The sequence below is a fragment of the Petaurus breviceps genome, unplaced genomic scaffold, assembly GCF_028583685.1.
Source record: "Petaurus breviceps papuanus isolate PSGF00001 unplaced genomic scaffold, PetGlider_PUasm1.0 90740, whole genome shotgun sequence".
In the NCBI taxonomy this organism is placed as follows: Eukaryota; Metazoa; Chordata; class Mammalia; order Diprotodontia; family Petauridae; genus Petaurus; species Petaurus breviceps.
This window is the reverse complement of record NW_027187330.1, coordinates 9606662-9626161: the sequence shown is the minus strand read 5'-3', so window position 1 is coordinate 9626161 and position 19500 is coordinate 9606662. Positions and strand designations below refer to the sequence as shown.

The following is a 19500-nucleotide window of genomic DNA, read 5'->3' as shown; positions in this document are numbered from 1 at the left end:
GATCCCAGGTCATCCCAACTCTGGGGCTGGTGCTCTTAACTCACTGTGCTACCTGTCCGCCCCTCATTTTATCAGTTCTTGAGTAGTTTGTAAATTCTGAATAGAAAACCAAAGGGTATCTTATTTTGTTAAAAGGCGAATGAATTAGAAAATTGTTCATCCACCTTTTAATCATATGAATTAATTTGACATGATTAAAATGATTAGTTTTTAGAAATGTATTTGGAATGTTTTAAAATATTTTTTTTCTTTTAAAGTCACTATTTCTACTAATTTTTTATTTTTCCCTCAGGATTTTCTTTTTTAATTAAATTTTAGTTGGAAACTTAATATTTAAAATCTGTATAAAATAACTTGTCTCTCATTCCCCATTCCCCAAAGCCCTTCTTGGTAACAAAGGAGTATGACCAAATAAAGCAAATTCACATGTTGCTAGTGCCTGAAAATGTTATTTCTTATTCTCTCTAGTTCTTACCATTTCTTCCAGGAGGTGGTATTGTTCACTCACTTCTATAAAACTTCCTTCTTCTGGTTCTACTTTCTAAAAAGAGTTTTCTGATTTTAAAATGATTAGTTGTAAAAAAAAATGGTATAAGATTCTAGTACAATTTTATCAAATTATTGCATTTTAGGAGAAGCATATATTTTAAAATACATAAAATAGATACAAAAAATAAAGTAACCCAATTAAACAGTAATTGAGTAGATAATTATGTGTAAGGATACAGACACCAAAAAAAAATCATTTCCTTCTCAGAACTAATAGTCTATTGGAGGGAACAACATTTACTCATAATTAAATATAAAATTATATGCGGGACAGAGCAAAATTAATATTAGAGATGATAGAGCAATAGCAAGTGGGGGATCAGGAAGAGTCTATTGTAGGAATTGGCAGTTGAACTAAGTTTTCAATGAAGGTAGGGTTTTAGTAGGATGGAGGTAAGGAGAGAATGTTTTGCAGGCGTAAGGGAAAGCTCTTAGAAGTCACAGAGATGGAAAATGGGATATTGCTTATGAGGAAGAAAAAACAAGGAGACTAGTTTGGCCAGAATATGAAGGGGGTGGGGGGGGGGAGTAATGTATAATAAACCAAGGGGAAAGTATATTAGAGTCAGATTGTGAAGGTCTTTAAATGACAGTCAAATCAATTTGTATTTCGTCCTAGAAGCAATAGGGACTGAAACTTTTTGAGTAAAGAAGTTACAGCCTGTGATCCTAAAGTAAATAACAGATCCTGGACACAAATTTAGATTGTTGCATTAGCCTTCTGGTTGGTCTCCTTGCTTTAAGTCTGCCTACCCTAGTGCATGCTTCATTCAGCTGTCAAATCTGTTTTCCTAAAGTGCGTGACTGACCATGTCACCCCCATTCGGTAAAATTCCTTTGGTTTCCTATTGCCCCCAGGATCCAATATGTAATTTTCTGTTTGACTTTAGTCTTTTATAACCTGGCAATTACCTCCTACCTTTCCAGTTTTCTTACATCTTACTCCTCTCCATATACTGTGTAGGCCAGTGACAGTGGACTCCTTTCTGTTCCTAGCAGGTCTATGTCTCTTGAGTTCTTGAGTGTTTTTACCAGGTGACCCCCATACCTGGACCTCTCTCCTTTCTCATGTCATCATCATATCTTCTTGGCTTTCTTTAAGTCTCAACTAAAGGTTTACCTTCTATAAGAAGCCCTTCCTGATTCCACCTTAATTAATGCAAGTGCCTTCCTTCTGAGAGTATTCCAGTTTATCCTGTTTCTTGCTTGTATGTAGTTGTTTTCATGTTGTTTCCCTTTATTAGGTTGTGAGCTGTTTGAGAGTAGGGGCTATTTTTTCCCCCTTTCTTTGTATCCCTACTACTTAGCACAATGCCTGGTATATGTAGTAAATACTTAATAAATGCTTGTTGATTTGTTCAGAAAACAAAGCAGAAGACTCATTCTTCTAGCCTCATATCCTGTGTTGGGACTTTGTGTTGAGTCTAGGGTCTGCTTCTGGCAGTACTGTAGTGGTATTGTATGGTCCTACTCTGCCTTATCTGGTGTTTTGCTGCAAGGTTCAGATTGACAGTACTGTGACTTTCTTCTGCTTCTTGGGTCTCCCTTTGAGATCCCATTCCACCTCTGTTCTGTGTTTACTTCCCTGGTCACTTGTTTGTGAGTGGAAATTTGGGTTATGTTTGAAAGATCTCACTGTGGTTTCTCCTTAGCTTTTCCCCTCACTCCTCATTTTGGGACTCGTCTGAGATAATTTGTTAATAGTAGTTGTTTGGGGAGCTGGGCTGCCTTTTTTCTTCCTGCTCTGGAATCTTGATTAGTCTCTTCATTTATTTCTGGAAAAATGGTTTTTAGTTGTATTTAAGTTCTGAATCTATAGGTAGGCTAGCAGATATTTTGTACATTCTGTGGTTATTTTGAATGTGATATTTTTTTATCTTTATGTGTAATACCATCTTTTTAAAATTTTAATTGATGTTTTCTATTTCTCATATCACCATAATATCCTATGTATCCCTTCACCCCCTTCCTCAAGAGTCATCTCAGTTGGAAAATAGTTGTTAAGATGGGGGGGGGGAGAGATGTAGCATTACTTATCAATCCATTGAGAAAAATCTGGAAAATGTTCAATGTTTGGGACATCCTACGCCCACAAATGGCTATGTGTAGAGGGGTATCTTCTTAAATCTCTTCAGTCAAGTCCTTCTTGATCTTTATAATTTTACTAATTTGCTTTTGATTTTTTTAGATGTTATGCTTTTTTCCCCGTTTACATTGTTGTAATTACTGCGTATATTGATTTCTTAGCTCTGCTTACTTCAGCCTGCTTTAGTACATGTAGTATTCATTACACATAATTTCTTATAGTACATTGGTATTCCATTACATTTTCATGTACCACAATTTGTTTAGTCATTCCACCATCCATGGGCATCTACTTTGTTTTCAATTCTAGCCATCACAAAAAGTGCTTCTACAGATGTTTTGGAGTATATGAGAATTTTTTTCTTATTAATGGCTTCTTTGGGAAAACCCAGTTGTCATCTCTTGTTTAAAACATATAGACATTTTAGTCACTTTATTTGCACAGTATTTAGCATTTCTTCTTTTGAGAACTGTTCATATCCTTTGACCATTTATCTATTGGGGAATGGCTATTAGTTTTAAGTGTATGTTTTCTTAAATATCTTGGATACCAAATCCTTATGAGAGAAATTTGATACAAAGATTTACCCTCTTTGACCACTCTCTTTTTCTTAGATGCATTATATGTTGTCTGTGGAGAAGCTTTCAGTTTCAAGTAAATCAAAGTTATCTCTTTCATTTTTTATAGTAGCCTCTATTTCTTTTTTGATACCCATAGCTATGAATACATGATCTGTTCCTCTTCTAATTTTTTTTAATAGTATGATCTTTAACATTGAGGTAATTTATAATATATTGTAGAATATGTTGTAAGGTGTTAGTTTAAACCTAATTTCTGCCAGACTGTTTTCCATTTTTCCCAGCAGTTTTATTTTAATCTAATAGAGTTTTTCCCTAGGTAATTTAGGTTTTCCACTTTATAAAAAACTGTGTTATTGAATTCCCTTGTTTCTGGTGCTCCCTTGCTCAGTCTGTTCCATTTATCTTTTTACTTATTTTTTAACCAATAACTGATGGTTTTGATGCCTACTACTTTATAATATAATTTGAGGTCTGGAAGTGCTGTTCCTCCTTAGTCCTTACTTTTCATCATTTACCTTCATATTCTTGATCTCTTGTTTTCCCAAATAAATTTAGTTTTTGTTTTTATCAAGCTCTGTAAAGTATTCTCCTTGTAATTTGATTGGTATAATATTAAAAATGTAACTTAATTTTGGTAGTATTGTTTTTATTGTATTGGCACAACCTAAGTATGAGCCCTCAATTTTCCTCCAGCTATTTAGGCTAATTAATTCTTTAAGGAGTCCTTTTTAATTGAATCTATAAAAACTCTTTTGTGTGCTTTGGCATTTTGATATCCAGATATCTTATGTATTTTGTAGTTATTTGGAGTGGAATTCCCTTTTATTCCCTTGTATTTTGTTGTTATTATTATATAGAAATGCTGTTGATTTTTGCTGTTGATTTCTTTTTAGCCTGCAACTTTATTGAAACTACTAATGATCTCAGTGTCTTCAGTTCAATGTATGGGATTTCCTGGGGTTTTCTAAGCAAACCATCATATAATCAGCAAACAGGGATAGTTTTGTCCCCTCTTTATTCCTTTAATACCTTTCTCTTGTCTTAGCTGTTGCTAACATTTCCAATACGGTATCAAGTAATAGTTGGGAAAGTGCTTCATTTCTGTATTTATTGGAGAATACTAGTGCATCCCTGTTGCAAATGATGCTTGCTATTGGTTTTAGATAGATGCTTTCTATGATATTAAACATATTTCTATGATGCATTCCTATGATATGATAGGTCTCTCTGCCTGTGCTCCATAGGGCTTTTAGCATAAAAGGGTTATACTTTATCAGAGACCTTTTCTGCTTCTGTTGAAATAATCACGTGGTTTGGGATGTTTGAGGTTTTAATATGATTAATTATATTGATTGTTTTCCTAATATTGAAACACCCTTGCATCCCTAGAATAAATCCCATTTGATCATAAATCACTGTAATCTGTTCGATTGGATTTTGTTTAAAAATTTTAAGTTCAACATTCATTAGTGATATTTGGCCTATATATGCTTTTCTTTATATGCTTTATCTTTTTAATAAAGGTATTCTGTATTTTTCGCAAAAATGGGATTCTGGCAAGGGTCTTTCTCAGTTTTTAGAGAATAATTTGTGAAGTATGGGTACTAAATCTTCTTTAAAAGTTTGATAGTCTATTAGATCTAAGGGTTCTCCTCCCTCCTTTATAGCTGGATCTAATTTCTTTCCTGTGATTGAATTAATATCTCTATATGGTCTTTTGATAGTTTAGGTATTTTATATTTTTGAAGATATTCCTCTATTTCTTTTGTGTTCTCAGTTTTATTAGTGTATAACTGTATATAATATGTTCTGATTACTCTGTTATTCTGGTTTTGCTCTGATTTCACCTTGCTCATTTGCTATTTTAATGGTTTTTTTTTTTGGCAGTAAAATCTTTAACAGTAATATACCACAGTTTGTTTAGCTTCCACAATTTGTTTAGTTTTAGTTTCCCCAATTGATGGACACGTCCTTTCCTTAGACTTCTATTTTTATTACCAAAATTGCAGCTATAAATATTTTTGTGCATATTTTCCTCCATCTTTGACCTCCTTGGCAGTATATGCTGCCAAGTATAGTAGTATCATAGTAGTATTGCTGAGTACACTTTATTTGTTCTTCTCCAACCAGATGACACAATGGATAGAAATGCTAGAGTCAAGAAAACTGCATTCAAATATGACTTCAGACATTTAGTAGCTATGTGACTTTCTGCAGTCACTTAACTTATATTTGCTTAAGTTTCCTCAACTGTAAAATTATATAATAATGCCTCCCTTGCAGGGTTGTTGTGAGGATCAAATGAGAAATTGTTAAAGCATTTAACACCATGCCTAGTATATGGTAGCTACTATATAAATAAATGCTCGCTACTTTACCTTTAGTTACTTTTTAATATAACTCCAAATTGTTTTCCAGAACATTTGGACCATTTCACAGCTCCATCAAAAGATAGTGTTATGTTATTTTCCATAACCCTTCCAACATTGACCTACTCTGATTTGTATGAAGTAAAAAAACCTAGAGGAGGAGTTGTTGTTTTAGTTTGTATTTCACATGAAGTAACTTAGTAAAGATTACATAGTAAGCCATTGACAGAATTGCTGTCTGCTGTATTGAGTTCAGGGTTCAGAGACTGTCATTAATATGACTAAAGGAGTTGTTTTTCTGATGCTCGATGCTTTAGATAACAGGTGGTAAATCTCAAGGCAAAATTTGTTCTGATAAATCACCAAGAATTTGTGAGTTAAATATCTTTTTTGGCTTCTGTTTTTAAAATAAAATTTCATCTGAATTTGGACTTGGTGGTCAGTATTGAGAAAAGGCATTCATTTTAGTAGTGATTTAAAGAGACCATCAGGTGAAATGTGTTTAGATCCCATGGTTATATTCTATTTCTTGCCCCCTGTGATTTAAGTCTCCACTTTGAATTATCTTTGACAATCTGATTTATATCTAAATGTGTATGTGAGTATAGTAACCTAATCATATTCTCTATATATCCCACAGTGTCTTGAAGATGTATATTCAATAAATATTGTTGAATGTATTTATATTATGGTAGAAAAAATGTAGGACAAAGACTTTTGAGAACTACATTTGAATCTTAGCCCTACCACCAACTAGTTGTATGACCTTGGGCAAGTCTCTTCACCTTTTTTGTTCAGAAATTTCTTAATCTATAAATTGAACCACTTGGATTAGATATTAAGATTCTATGATAAGAATCAGTTAATGAAAAGGAATGGTTTATGTGATTGATCCTTTTTCTCTATTAAAATTATTAATACAGATTTTAAAGTATATTGAAAATTATTTTGATATATCTGATACATTTTTGCATTTTCTCTTTTTTTTTTTTACAGTTTGGAAGCTATGAATCTTTTTGGGATGGTTCTAAATATGCATTATCAGTGCTGATGGGATAAGATCCAATATGAATGTGAATGATGTTGGAGGAAGACGACGCTTTGAGGACAGTGAGCACACATTACATGTTTATCCTGGGACAATTTCAGAAGGCACCATCTACTGTGCAGTCCCAGCCAGAAAAAACTCAACTGCTGCTGAGGTGATAGACGCTCTTATTGACAGACTCCAGCTTGACAAAACAAAATGTTATGTTCTAGCTGAAGTAAAAGAATTTGGTGGGGAAGAATGGATACTCAATCCAACAGACTGTCCTGTTCAACGAATGATGATGTGGCCACGGATGGCCTTAGAAAACAAATTAAGTGGGGAGGATTACCGATTCCTTCTGAGAGAGAAAAATCTTGATGGCTCTATCCATTATGGCAGTCTTCAGTCATGGCTCCGTGTTACAGAAGAGCGTCGGAGGATGATGGAGCGAGGTTTCCTTCCTCAACCACAGCAGAAGGATTATGATGATTTATGCAGTTTACCTGACCTAAATGAGAAAACACTTCTGGAAAACCTTCGAAACCGCTTTAAACAAGAAAAAATTTATACCTATGTTGGTAGCATTCTAATAGTTATTAATCCATTTAAATTTCTACCTATTTACAATCCTAAATATGTAAAAATGTATGATAATCATCAACTGGGAAAGCTTGAACCCCACATTTATGCTGTGGCAGATGTAGCCTACCATGCTATGCTTCAGCGCAGAAAGAACCAATGCATTGTTATTTCAGGGGAAAGTGGTTCTGGGAAGACACAGAGCACAAACTTTCTCATTCACCATCTTACAGCTCTCAGCCAGAAGGGATTTGCCAGTGGAGTAGAACAGATAATTCTTGGAGCTGGACCAGTACTTGAGGTAAGTTGAGTTGTAGAATTTTTTGCACTATTTTTGAATTTGTCACTCAACAAGCGGTAATACATTTTGCCATAGTTAGCAGATAATTGACAAAGTACCAGCATATCTTTAACCCTGTCTACTGATTATTAGAACAGTTGTTGGTAGAGAAGCAGTACAGTAGCAAAGGTAATGAAGCTTGATACATGTATGTGTGAGTGTATAGATAGATAGATAGATAGATATAGATAATAGATATATATCATGTGAAGAGCATAGGTATATTATAAAAGTTGTTATCCTGGATGTTTGGTTTGTGCCTCTATTATCTTGGTGTCTCTCCTAAGCACTGAAGCTCTTTCAAAAAGCAAACCCAGTACCACTTAAAATGTGCTTTCAAAATAGCATTAGCAAATTTTTTTTTTGTCTGGAGTAAAAATAAAGAAAGTAATACGATTATTTGGCTTTAAAACACATGCTTAAAGTAAACTACTCAATCACAGGTCATTAGAAATGAAAAAAGTCCTTAGATATGGCTTAGTCTCTTCTCAAAGTTTTTGCATTGACAAAATCTCTATTTTAAACAAAACTGATAAAACTCTGAGAGAACTTTGCAATAAAATATTTTAAAAGGATTTCTTAAGATTCCTTCCTTCTAATGGAAATAAATAATATAAGGCTGATATGTACAAATTTACTTTTGGATCACGTTTATTCTAAATTTAAAAATATTAAAAACAATTTATTGAGAATAAGACTGCCCATAATTTTCAGTATGATACTATATCTTGTAGGATGTTTCACATGATTTTCATTTTTTCCTTTCCTTGTATAAACAGATAAACTTTGAGCTTGTTATAGGGTATCATGTTTTGTTTTAAAATTTGACTAATTTTGTTTGTAAATGCCTTTGTAATTGTTTGAGAACCAATCAATCAGTAAGTGCTTATTAAGTACTGACTGCCTTCTAGTCCTTGTGTTAGGGGCTGGTAGACTACAAATGCAAAGAATTAAACAGCTGCTGTTCAAAGAACTTTCTAAGTCAATCAGTAAGCTTTATTAAGCTCCTAGTATGTGCTGGCCCTGTACTAAGCGCTACGGATACCAAGAGAGGCAAAAGACAGTCCCTGCCATCAAAGAACCCATAATCTAATTTTTTTTTTTGCTTTTTGGAGGGCAATTGGGGTTAACCGACTTGCCCAAGGTCACGTGGCTTGGGGTGTGTGTGTGTGTGTGTGTGTGTGTGTGTGTGTGTGTTAAGTGTCTGAGACCCAATTTGAACTTAGGTCCTCCTGACTCCAGGGCTGGTGTTTTATTCACTGCACCACCTAGCCACTCTTTAATTCTTTTTTGTTGTTTTTATTTTTATTTTTATTTTTTTTAAGAACCCATAATCTAATGGAGGAGACAAGAAGTAAACTAAACTGTACAGAGAAGCTAGACATAGTATAAATGAGAAATAATTAAGAGAAGGATGGCACTAGAATGAAGAGTGATTGGGAGAAACTTCCTATAGAAGGTGAGATTTCAGTTGGCACTTATAGGAAGCCAGGGAAGCCAGTAGGCAGAGATGGAGAGAGAGAGAATTCTAGGCACAGAGAAAATTCCTAGAGACAATAGGGCAACCAGAAGTACATATATGTATGTGTGTTTATACATTCACACACATACCCATACACTTGCATATTTGTGTATATATGTATGTATAATAAACATAACGAACATAAATACAGATAAGTACAAGACATTTATGGAGTGGGCACCAGCCCATGAGAAGATGAAGAAAGGCTTCATATAAAGAGTCATGCTTGAACCAGGTTTTGAAGAAAGAAAATCATTCTGTAAGGCAAAAATGAGGAAGGATTTCATTCCAGGAATAAAGATCAATCAATGCAAAGGCAAGGAGATACAAGATAGAGGGCTATGTGTAAGGATCATAAAGAAGACCAGTCTGACTGGATCACAGTAGTATGGCAGAGGGAGTAAAGTTCAGTGAGGGTGGAAAAATAAAGTTGGAACTATGTTATGTAGGACTCTGAAAGTACCATCATAGAGACAGTAAGGAGTTACTGGAGTTACTCAAGTTAGGTAAGTTATATGGGCATATCTGTGTTTACAAGCAATAATTTTTGTGGCTTATATGGAAGATATATTAAAATGGTGAGATACTTAAGAAGCTAGTAAGAGTCAAGTGTCTGAGGTCGTATTTGAACTCAGGTCCTCCTGACTCTAGGACCAGAGTGAACTATTCACTGTGCCACCTAGCTGCCCCAGTATATATGAACATATACAAAAGAAATATAGGTTGTTTGGGGAGAAAGCAATTGGCATTGAGGAAAGGTCTCGTGGAAAAAATTGTACTTCCCAGAATTTTGAAGGAAAGTAGGGATTCTAAGAGGAAGAGATTAAGGTAAGGGGGCATTGATTGAAGCAGGCAGCAGGAGTCTGTGTAGAGGCAAAGACATGAGATGGAATATCATCATTCCCTTAAAGGCAGCATGGTGGTGCAATGGATAGAACACTGGGCCTAGAGTCAAGAAGATATGAAAGCAAATCCAGCCTCAGACACTTAACTAGCTGGGTGGCCCTGGACAAGTCCTTTAACTTCTCTTTGCCTTAGTTTCCTCTGTAAAATGAGAATAATAATAGCTCCCAGGATTGTTGTGAGGATTAAATGAGATAATAACTGTAAAGACCTTAATACAGTACCTAGCACGTAGTAAACACTCTATGAAAGTTTTGTGTGAGTGTATGTGTGTTTATTTGAATATGCACAATATATATGTATTTGAGCAGTCAGCATTTATTAGAGTACGTGCTGTGTGCCAAGCACTATGCTAAACCCTCAAGATACAAAAGCAGATATAAATCTCTGTCCTCAAAGAGCTCATAGTCTAATAGGGAAAGATAGCATTTATGTACATAGGCATATACTGAATATATAGGGATAAGTAAGTAGTAAGGTAGTATTTGGATTGAACCTGTAATTTTACTAGTATTGGGAACTCCTGAGTAACAAAACCTATAGCAATGCAGTTGGCCTCTTTTTTTCCAAAACTTGAGAGCTCTTTTTTAAAGAAAATTTGTTTTTTCCCCCCAATTACACATGTAAAAATAATTTTTAACATTTGCTGTTTTTTTTTTACATTTTGTATTCCAAATTCTGTCCCTCACTCCCTGAGATGTTATTCAATCCGATATAGGGGTTATACATTTGCGGTCATGTAAAACATTTCCATATTAGTTCTGTTCAAGAAGACTTGAACAAAAGAAAGTGAAAAATAATATGCTTCAATCTATATTCAGGCAATGTCAATTCTTTCTCTAAAGGCAGACAGCATTTTCTATCATGAACTCTTTGGGATTGTCTTGGATCATTGTTTTCCTGAAAATAGCTAAGTCATTCACGGTTGTTGATTATGCAGTATTGCTGTTGCTGTATACAATGTTTGCCTGATTCTGCTCTCTTCACTTTGTATCAGTTCATGTAAGTCTTTCCAGGTTTTTACAGCACAATAATATTCTATTTCACTCTTATACCACGACTTGTTCAACCATTTCCCCATTGATGGGCATCCCCTCAAATTCCAATTCTTTGTCCCCACCAAAAGAGCTGATGTAAATATTTTCATACAAATAGGTTCTTTTACCTTTAAAAAAATTTTTTTTAGGATACAAAGCTGGTAATGGTATTGCTGGATCAAAGGGTATGCAGTTTTATAGCCCTTTGGGCTCCAGAATAGTTGGATCAGTTCATAGCTCTACCGACAGTGCATTAGTATACCAGCCACATCCTCTCCAACATTTACTATTTTTCTTTTTTGTCTTATCAGCCAAATTGCTAGGTGTGAGTTGGTACTTCAGCAACTTTGAGAGTCTTTGAGAGCCACCTAAAGCCCTGAGAGGTAGAGTCACACAACTAGTAGGGTACCAGAAGAGAAACTTGAACCAAGGCCTTCTTGGCTTTGAGGTTTATTTTCAGTCTACTATACAAAATATATTTGAGGTTATTTTGAAAGGAAGGGCACTAGTAACTGGGGGGATCAAGATAAGCATCACATAGAAGGTGTTATGAACTGAATCTTGAAAGAAACCTGGAATTTCATGAAGCAGAGGTGAGGGGAGAGTATATTCCAAGCTTGGGGTTCTGCCAGAACAAAGGCCTGGAGACAAGGGCTTGGAATATTGTCTGTGAGGAACAGCAAATAGGCTGCACTGGCTGGACCATAGATTACTTGAAAAATAATGTGTAGTGAAGTTATAAAGGTAGGATGTAATGCCAAACCAGCAGAATTTGATGCTAGAAGTGATGAGGAGTCACTCAGTTTTATTGAATAATGATATTTTCAGACTTGTACTAAAGAAAAATCATGTTGGCTGCTGTATGGAAGATGTATTTGAGTGAGAAAAAGCTTGAGGTAGGGATACAAAATAGGAGACTTTTTCAGTGTTCCAGACAAGAAGTGAAGTTTTCCTCAATTGGGATGGCAAACTGTGAGTGGAGAAAACGGGGCATTTTCAAGAAATGTCGTGGAGATCAAAACAACTGATTGTACATGCGAAGTGAGTGAGAAGTTGAAGATGGCATCAGAGTTGTAGACCTAAGAATCTGTAAGGATGGAATTGTTCTCAATAGAAGTAGGGAAGTTTCAAAGATTGGGTGTGGGAGATAGGTACAGATAGCAATGAGTTCTGTTTTGGATATGTTTGTTTGAAATGTGTATGTAACATTCAGTTTGAAATGTTTAATAAGTTAGTGAAGTGGACCACAGATATACAGTCTGTTACGGGGACAATACTCAAAAGCTTTTCTTCATTATTATTATGAATTTGACAATCACATAAATGGTTATTTTTATTTATAAAAAAACAGAAAAAGGAGAGTTCTTGGAACTGTACATCTTTTTTTTCATATAACTTTTCAAAAGTGTATAATAAATTGAACATAGTAATCCTGAAATTAGTCCCCTGGTGTTACCCTCTGAACTTTTTAAAAGGCTTTCTAGCTTTCTGAGATCTCCCAGAGAAGAGGTTCTTTCTTTTTTTTTTAAATGTAAATAGTATTTTATTTTTTCGAATTACATGTGAAGATAGATTTCAGTATTAATTTTTTATGATTTTGAGTTCCAAATTTTTCAGCCTCTCTCCTATCCCCCATCCCCAAGACAGCAAGCAATCTGATATAGGTTACACATGTGCAATCATGTTAAACATAGTTCCACATTAGTCATGTTGTGAAAGAAGAAATAGAACAAAAGGGGAAAAAATCACTTAAACACAAAAAAAAGTGAAAATAGTATGCTTCAATTCATATTCCATCAGTTTTTTCTCTGGATACGCATAGCATTTTCCATCATGGGTCTTTTGGAACCGTCTTGGATCATTGTATTGCTGAGAAGATCTAAGTCTATCATAGTTGGTCATCTCACAATGTTGGTGTTAGCATATACAGTGTTCTCCTGGTTCTCCTCACTTCATTCAGCATCAGTTCATGTAAGTCTTCCCAGGTTTTTCTGAAGTTTGCCTGCTCATCATTTCTTATCGCACAATAGTATTCTATGACATTCATATACTACAACTTTTTCAACCATTCCCCAATTGATGGGCATTCACAATTCCTCTTTAACATATTGCATGTAGACGTATTGACATTGTTGTCTGCATCTGAGTTTGTGTTTTGATCTTCCTTGTCACCATAGTAGCTTAATAAAGTTTTTGTTTTTGCTCATTTTCCAACCTATTTTGTGACTTTTAAAGTTGCTCTCTGCTCCTGGGGCATAGGGGGCGCTGTTCCAGGCTTCTTGCCCTGGGGGCCAGGGGCATGGTCACTGGCTTTCTGTGTTGAGGTTTCTGGGGCTGGTGGTTTACCCCTGGTGCTGGGATGACCTGGCCTAGGCACACCTCTTGTGGCATGGGTTCAAGGCTGGTAGTTTGCCTGCTGTGCTGCTGCAATGTTTTCAAATAATACTCTAAAGTTTCTTGTCTTGACATGTGAACCAGGCATTCAACAGTAGTTAGGGGAGAGTGCATGCTGTGTCTATTATCCATGAAATTTAAAAAGAAACAGAAGATGTCATGTCCTCCTTCAATGCAAGATATATTGAAAGACAGTTGACATGAAGTGGATGAGAAAAAGACATGTCTGGTTGTGATCTACACTTTTGGAATAAATATCCCCCTAATGAGATTGTGGTCCCATTAAAGCAAATAATAAATAAGCAAAACGTAGGTCCAACACATCAGTGTGTTTATATTGGACACCACTACCTAATCTCTTAACATATCCTGTTAATAAGTTGCTCTTTAACTTTAGAGTATGTTTTCATAGTGTTTGAAGTTTGTGATTTAATTGAAGTTTTTCTGGGGTTTTTTTGTTTGTTTTTGATATGTAATACTGTTTGGTAGTATGTCAGTTTGGGAGCTTAGAAAAGAAGTTATACTGAAATAAGTGAGGCAAGAAACTTTGGAGTATTATTTGAAAACATTGTTAATATTTACTCATACTGAAAGTACTTAAAAAAAAATCCTGCAGGAAGAAAGAAAGAATTAAACTTTTTTCGTATGTTAATATCATTACTAAGATTGTTATATAGGATGAAAATTGATGTTCTGATATGTATCTCATAAAAAATATAATAAACTGGTCGTAGAGCAAGTTGGAAAGATGAACGTATGTTACTTTTTTAATTCATTAGTTTTGTTCATTTATCTCATTCACACAGTTTAAATGATCTTATCCTGTTCGTACAGTTTAGTTTATCCACATATTTTTTCATGTGTTGGCAGATTTTTGGGCAATCTGTGCAAGTATGTGTTTATGTTCATAGGAAATAACTTGTCAGTTTAACTAAGAAGAAATTTGTGAGTACTTTCAGCTAGAATGACATTTACAGTAGGTCTTTTATTTACCACTGGAAGATCTCCAGTGATGGAGAACTCACTGATTTTTAAGGAAACTTAAAGTCCATTTTGGACTGCAATTTTTGAAAAAATTATTTTCATCTATTCTTCTATCTTGCCAGTTTACATTTTCTGTAAATTGGCCTAATTTCTTAATAAGGAAACAAAGTACATTTTGGACTATGATTTTTGGAAAATTATTTTCATCTATTCTTCTACCGTATCTTGCCAGTTTACATTTTCTATAAATTGGCCCCGTTACTTTTCTCTGTAGATATAAATAAAACTCTATTGCAAAACCTTCAAATATTTCAATATAGTTATGATTGTTACCTCTCCTTCCTTCCACCCTTAGTTTTCTTTAGCCTAAACTTTCCTAGATCCTTCAACCATTCCTTTTTTTTTTTAACAGGGTTTATTATCTTTTCTTTGTCCTGGTTCCCTTCTTCTGAATGTGTCATCATTTGTAGCTCCCAGAACAAAATGTAATTTTTCAGATGAAGTTTTAGAGACTTCAGAGTATTTTTTAATCTGGACAACATATTTCTTTTAATGCATTCTAATGTTCCCTTAGTGCAGACGTTTTTGACTTGGGACTCATGAACTTGTTTGTTTGTTTTTTAAATAACATTTTGATAACTGTTTCAGCTTAACTGGTTTTCTTTGTAATCTTATGTATATTATGTTATGCATTTAAAAACATTAGTCTGAGGTATCAAAAAATTTCACCAGTCTATCACAGAGTTGCATGATACAAAAAAAAGGTTAAGAACTCTTTTGTTAGTGTTTTTTTAAACCAACTCTGTCACATGAATTGTTATTAAACTTCATAGTCTTTTAAAAAAAATAAACATTAACTGCAGTCAAGCTGTCTTCTTGTTTTCAACTTAACTAATTTTATAACCAAAATGTAAAATTGTGTATTTATTTCTGTTAAATTTATCTTGTGTTTGGCTCATTGAACCATTTTATCAAAATAGTAAACTCGAGAGTGGCATAATGAACTGCACAATCATCTTGAGTTGCAGGGAGGTAAACTTATCCTTATATAGGTATCACAGAAACTTAATAGAATATGACTCATGGTTGGAGTATGACAACAGATGGATGAATATACCTTACATTCCCTGCTAAATGTAAACCCTTTGAGGGCAGGGATAATTTGACTTTTGTCTTTGTATCCCCAGCACTTAGCACAATTAATTTACCAGTCTGCTATAAATGAGCCACACCACCTAGCCACACCACTTAACCACATGAACTAACTGTAGTAACAAGAGAACCAAGGATAGAGGATATGGGAAATTGTATAGTGATGTATAGAAAGAGCTTTCTGTTTGTGTTTTTCTGCCATTGCCAGATAAGATGTATGTGTGTACAAAGTACAGGTTGGTTTCCCTTTGGGAGGAGATTGAAGGACTAGGGGAGCATTTTTATACTTACCAGGTTTTTTTTTGTTTTTTTTGGGGGGGGGTTTGGAGGGTAATTGGGGTTAAGTGACTTTCCCAAAGTCACACAGCTAGTAATTGTGTCAAGTGTCTGAGGCCGGATTTGAACTCAGGTCCTCCTGACTCCAGGGCCAGTGCTCTACTCACTGTGCCACCTAGCCTCCCCTACTTACCAGGTTTTAAGGATGAAAGAAGACTTCTTAAAAACGGAGTTGTTTTTTTTTTTTAATATTTCAAATACTTTTTTTAACTTATGGTTCACTTCATTCATTTCTGCCAGATTTTGGGTTACAAATTTTCTACCCGTTTTTCCCCTACCCACCTCCCCAAAACAGTGGTCCCCCAGGATATCCTCTCCTCTTATTTCCCAATTACATGTAAAACAGTATTAATAATAGTATATATATTTTTAAACATTTGGTTTTAAAACTTTGAATTCCAGATTCATTCCCTTCCTCCCTTGTCACCCACCCTTACTGGGAAGATAAGCAATTCAATATAGGTTGTACATGTGTAGCTAATGCAAAACATTACCATAGTAGATACATTGTAGAAGACTGATTATATTTCCCTCCCTCCTATCCCACCTCCCACTTGTTCTGTTCTCTGCTTTGGTCCTGTCCCTTTTCAAAAGTGTGTGCTTTGAACTTCCCTCCCCCCCCCCAGCCTGCCCTCCCTTCCATGATCCTCCCTCTCATCCCCTTCCCCCCCCTACTCTCCTGTAGGGTGAGATACCCCTACAGTCTGCAGGCCAGGAGCTGAAGCTGCAAGGTGGAGCTGGCTGGCTGTGCTGGGTGGCTCAGCGGCTTCTCGCCCTGGGGGCAACAGCAGAAGCTCTCCCAACTACTGGTCTCAACGTCCAGACTGCACTGACCTCTCACTTTGTCCTTTGAATCTATGTGTTGATAATTCTGGAAGTGGCCACAGCTGCTGGTGATCTGGAGTCCCTCCAGCAGGTGTTTGGTCAGGCCCCCCCTGGGGCTAAAACCTCGGAGTGGAGCTGGGCCCTGTGCTGGTTGATTCCTGCTGGCCTCCTGGGCTGTCCTCAGTGGGAGGTTAGCTTCTCTGTGTCATTTTGTGGGTTCTGTAGCTCCAAAGTTTGTTCATAGTCCCCTTTTATATGAATTGGGGAAGGTGGAAGCTGGAGCTGCGCAGAGGTTCTGTTTCTACTCCACCATCTTGACTCCCCAGAGGAGTTTTTTAAAACGGAAATATTTGTAAAAATGAAAACTGAATGAGACAGGTGAGGAATTCATATCTGTGTCAGGAGGTTGAAGGGAGAAAGAACCCCTGAACATTTGGAGGTATATATTAAAAACAAGGACCTTCATTGAAAAAGTTATTATATGCTATCCACATCTAGAGAAAGAGTGCTGAGAGTTTGAATGCAGGTCGAAGCATACTATTTTCTATTTCTTTTCTTTCATGGTTTTTCCCTTTTGTTTTGATTCTTCTTTCATAGCACAACTAATGTGGAAATATGATTAATATGGTTGTATGTGTATAACTTATTCAGATTGCTTGGGGAGAGGTTAGAGGGAAGAAGAAAAATATGATAATTTTTTTTAAAGCAGTTGGGTTAAGTAACTTGCTGAAGGTTACATGGCCAGTTATTTCTGGGTGTGGTGCTGAGTATCAGCCCGGATTCGATCCCAAGTTATCCCGACTCTGGGGTGGGTGTTCTTACTGTGTTACCTGGCTGCCCCTGGAACTCATAATCTTAATAAGAATGAATGTTGAAAACTATCTTTACATGTAATTAGAAAAAATAATACTATCAAATGGAAAAGGAAAAAAAGTGTTATTATATTTTAATATCTACAAACAGACAAACACATAAAGAGATTCTTCCATAAAACACTTAGCAGTTAAAAAATTAGAACCAAATAAATAAACAGGCAACAAGCAAGGAATTTGTTTGATATGGGTCCTTTTCCTCGTACTTCTCAAGTTTTATTATCTTTGGCTTTTCTTCTATAGCATGCAGTCAATGTATGTTCAAATTTAATTCTGCTAATCTCCTTTTATATCAATTAACATAGTTTTTTCACTTTTTTGTATCCATATTTGTCTTTTTGTGCATCTGCAATATTGCTACTTTGAAATTCTATTTTGCTTTTAAAGTATAAATGGACATTTTTGTACAACTATGAATGTTTATTCAGATTGATCCACAGTTTAAGAAGGGTATTGAGGTCAGGTATGACCAGAGGTGAGTTGTAATGGGCCTTGAGCCCATCTCATTTGAGGACAGATTGAAGGAACTGGGGATGTTTATCCTGGAAAAGAGAAGAATGAAGGCAGGCGGTGGGGAGTGGGGGGGGGGGAGAAGGGGGCAGGGTTGTCTTGATGACCGTATTGAAGGGTTGTCTTAGAAGAGGGATTACATTTATTCTCTTTTTTTCCTTAGAGCAATGAATGTAAGTTACAAAAAGATACATTTAAGTTTGATATCAGGAAATATTTCCTAACAAGTAGAGGTGTTAAAAAAATGACCAGGTCTAGCTTGGGAGGTGTTACATTCCTCTTCTTTGGGAATCTCCAATCAAAGGTTACATGACTGGTGTACATTACAGTTTGCGATTCCTTTTGAGTATGAAGTAGACTAAATGGACGCTGAGATCCCTTCCAGTTCTGAAGTTCTGTGTTGGTGTGATCCTTTTAATAATATTTTTAGGATAAATTACTAGCCATAGAACCACCAGGTCAAAAGGAACTTTTAATTTTATTCTTACTAAGTTTTGCTTTTTTTATTCTTCATGTTAAATTAAAGTTTAAGCAAAAATAGTACAGTAAAATGAAGTGAGGCAGTCCAAATTTGAATTAGTTCTTTAATTGCAGTTTTTATTAGAGATGTTTGCTGTAAAGATCACCACCCCCCAATTTACCTACTTCTCTTCTAATTTTAGCTGCATTGGTTTTGTTTTGTGTAAAACTTTTTGATTTTATGTAATCAAAGTATCTATTTTATCTTCTGTAATTTTCTCTTGCTTGATTACAAATTCTTCCCCCAGTCATAGATCTGACGGGTAAATTCTTCCTTGCTTCTCCAGTTTCCTTGTATCACCCTTTATGTCTGTCATTTTCCTATTTGGAGCTTTTCTTGGTATATGATAGGACATACTTGTCCATACCTAGTTTGTTCCAGACTACTTTCCAGTTTTCCCATCAGTTTTTGTTGAGTAATGATTATCTACCCTCCAAACTGAGATTTTTGGGTTCATCAAATACTAGGCTGTTCATACATGTTTGCTTCTTCTGTATGTTGTATACCTAACTTGTTCTACTGATCAGACTCTTTCTTTTCTAGTGCTAAATTGTTTTTGGTAATTAAGGCTTTGTAGTAAGTATAGTTTTAAATCTGTTCCTCTTAGGTCCTCTCTGGTTTTGTGCGAATTGTATAATGCATACAATATACTCAATAACTATTTGAATTTAAATTTAGTGAAGAGCCACAAATATGATACTGTTGTCTAGATTGTGTTTGAGAGATACACCCTTATAGACAGGAATTAGAAGTGACTTTCTTTTAGTCATTCTTTTGTGTCCTGAAAGCTTTAAATTTGTTGTGCTTAAGAGTAGATTTTAGAACAGGCCTTCAGATAATGACTTGGATGAATTTATAAATAGCCTTCAGCTCTCTGTACTTTTTTATGACTAATGACTTGAATTTTTAAA

General features: G+C 35.3%; 1 protein-coding gene across 14 annotated transcripts in view; it reads left to right on the top strand.

Moving 5' to 3' along the window:
* MYO9A (myosin IXA) overlaps window positions 1-19500 on the top strand; it is a 324456-nt gene that overhangs the window by 49174 nt on the left and 255782 nt on the right. For all 14 annotated transcript variants that reach the window (XR_011164264.1, XM_069067272.1, XM_069067273.1 and 11 more), the window contains exon 2: window positions 6582-7495. Coding sequence is in view for 13 of the 14 variants with exons in the window: in XM_069067272.1 (XP_068923373.1) it covers window positions 6653-7495 (843 nt within the window). In the remaining variant the exon portion in view is untranslated. The remainder of the gene's footprint in view (window positions 1-6581; window positions 7496-19500) is intronic.